Source organism: Rhagoletis pomonella, unplaced genomic scaffold (genome assembly GCF_013731165.1).
Source record: "Rhagoletis pomonella isolate Grant_MI unplaced genomic scaffold, Rhpom_1.0 Rhpom_scaffold_00016, whole genome shotgun sequence".
Lineage (NCBI taxonomy): Eukaryota > Metazoa > Arthropoda > Insecta > Diptera > Tephritidae > Rhagoletis > Rhagoletis pomonella.
Genome location: NW_023458570.1, coordinates 3,993,201 through 3,994,830, shown reverse-complemented (window position 1 = coordinate 3,994,830; position 1,630 = coordinate 3,993,201). Strand labels below are relative to the sequence as shown.

Below are 1,630 nucleotides of genomic sequence, written 5' to 3'. Positions count from 1 at the left end.
CCCCCCGGAATCGTACTGCGCACTGCTAACCACTACACCACAGCGGCCGACGATGAAAACTACTCATACAAATTTAAAAAAATATATATAAAAAGCGTAATGAAAACATTACAATATCACATGGAAGCTGTTTAAAAATCCTCAATGAAACTTAAAATTGTTGCCACCATTCCATAAATAATTTCATTTGGTGTCGTCACAGCATACTACGTATATTGCGAGGAAAGAAAATTTAGGGCGTCGCTACCTAACCTTTGAAGTCTTCCTTAAATGTAGGTATACAATACTAAGAAATGGCAGCTGAAAGCAAAATTCTTTACCCGGTAGTAAAATGCGCCTTACAGTTGCACTTAGCTCTGCCGTGTGGTACAACTTGCACAATTGAAAGGTCGTTTAGCACACTAAGAAGGGTAAAAACTTGGCTGCGCTCCACAATGAGTGAAACTCGACTTAACGGTAATCATCTACATATATAGAATTGCTCAGTCATACGATTTAGTTAGGGCGATCTGTAGCAGCTACTGAATTAAGTTATATGTATAACAAATTAAAGTGCAAGCTGCAGTTGGAGTTGACCGTGTTTGTCACAAAAGTAAAAAGTGACAGAAAACTCGATAGTGGGCATATAATCTATTGAAAAATATTAACGAATTTTCCGTGGAATTGAGATTCGAAAAGGTATCAGGTATTATTCATACTTTTGAACTATATTTCAGGAAAGCAAAAAATAAAAATAGTTGAGATCACTTCGGTTTTTAAACACGGAAAAGCTCAAAGCTTTACAAAGTTGTTAATCTCCTGATAATAAACAAACCGCTTATTCAAATTAAACAAGTTTGGTATCAAATGAAAGAGGACTAAAATAAAACTGAAATGTGTAAACTAGGAAAGTCACCTATTGGAAAATATTTCAACAAAAAATGTTATTTAATAACCATAGAGCAAACCTTGTGTCAGATATATGAATTGCTTTTGTATTAAATTATAAAAAAATATGAATGGAGGTGGTAGCCTTCGTACTTATTTTTATTTAAAAGCTATTTCCGTCCTCTTTCATTTGATAACAAACATTTATTTAGTTTGGATAAGTTGTTTGTTTATTATCAGGAAATGACTTTTATTTCAAACTTAAAAATATTTGGCCTAGGTGACTTAAAAAAAAAAATAACTTTCGCTCCCGGGGTGGAAGGAAAACAAGACCTCGATCAACTTTGCATGCGAACGACGTTCGTTATTTACTTATTTCAAAATCACAACTTTGAGTCGTCAAGAAACTATTGGGCTAATTCCACCCAAAAATTTTGTAATGCACATAAAACAACAGAACTGGGTTCTGACAAAATGTTTGTAAAAACACAAAAAACAAGAAGCAATTTAAACAGGTAAAATGGTGAGCTTCAATGTTTCATCTGGAAATACTTTTACGGAATTGCCAATTGCTACTGATGCTGGCGGTAAAGTACTGTTGCATATTGCTAATGACAGTTACCACAAGTCGACAAACAGGCAGTGTGTAAGTAAGCAAGCATGCCAAGCAAGAAAGTGAATTATGAGTTCTGCGATATACATACATATTTCATATATTGTAATGATTGCTGAGATAACTGAGCAGTGGAAAGGCACCGAACAA

At 34.4% G+C, this 1,630-nt stretch overlaps 1 protein-coding gene across 1 annotated transcript in view; it reads right to left on the bottom strand.

The window, feature by feature from the left end:
- LOC118749430 (neural-cadherin-like) overlaps window positions 1-1,471 on the bottom strand; it is a 25,268-nt gene extending 23,797 nt beyond the window's left edge. Inside the window, exon 1 of the mRNA XM_036484233.1 lies at window positions 1,420-1,471. Coding sequence (XP_036340126.1) covers window positions 1,420-1,471 — 52 coding nt within the window. The remainder of the gene's footprint in view (window positions 1-1,419) is intronic.
- Between the last annotated feature and the right edge of the window lie 159 nt (window positions 1,472-1,630).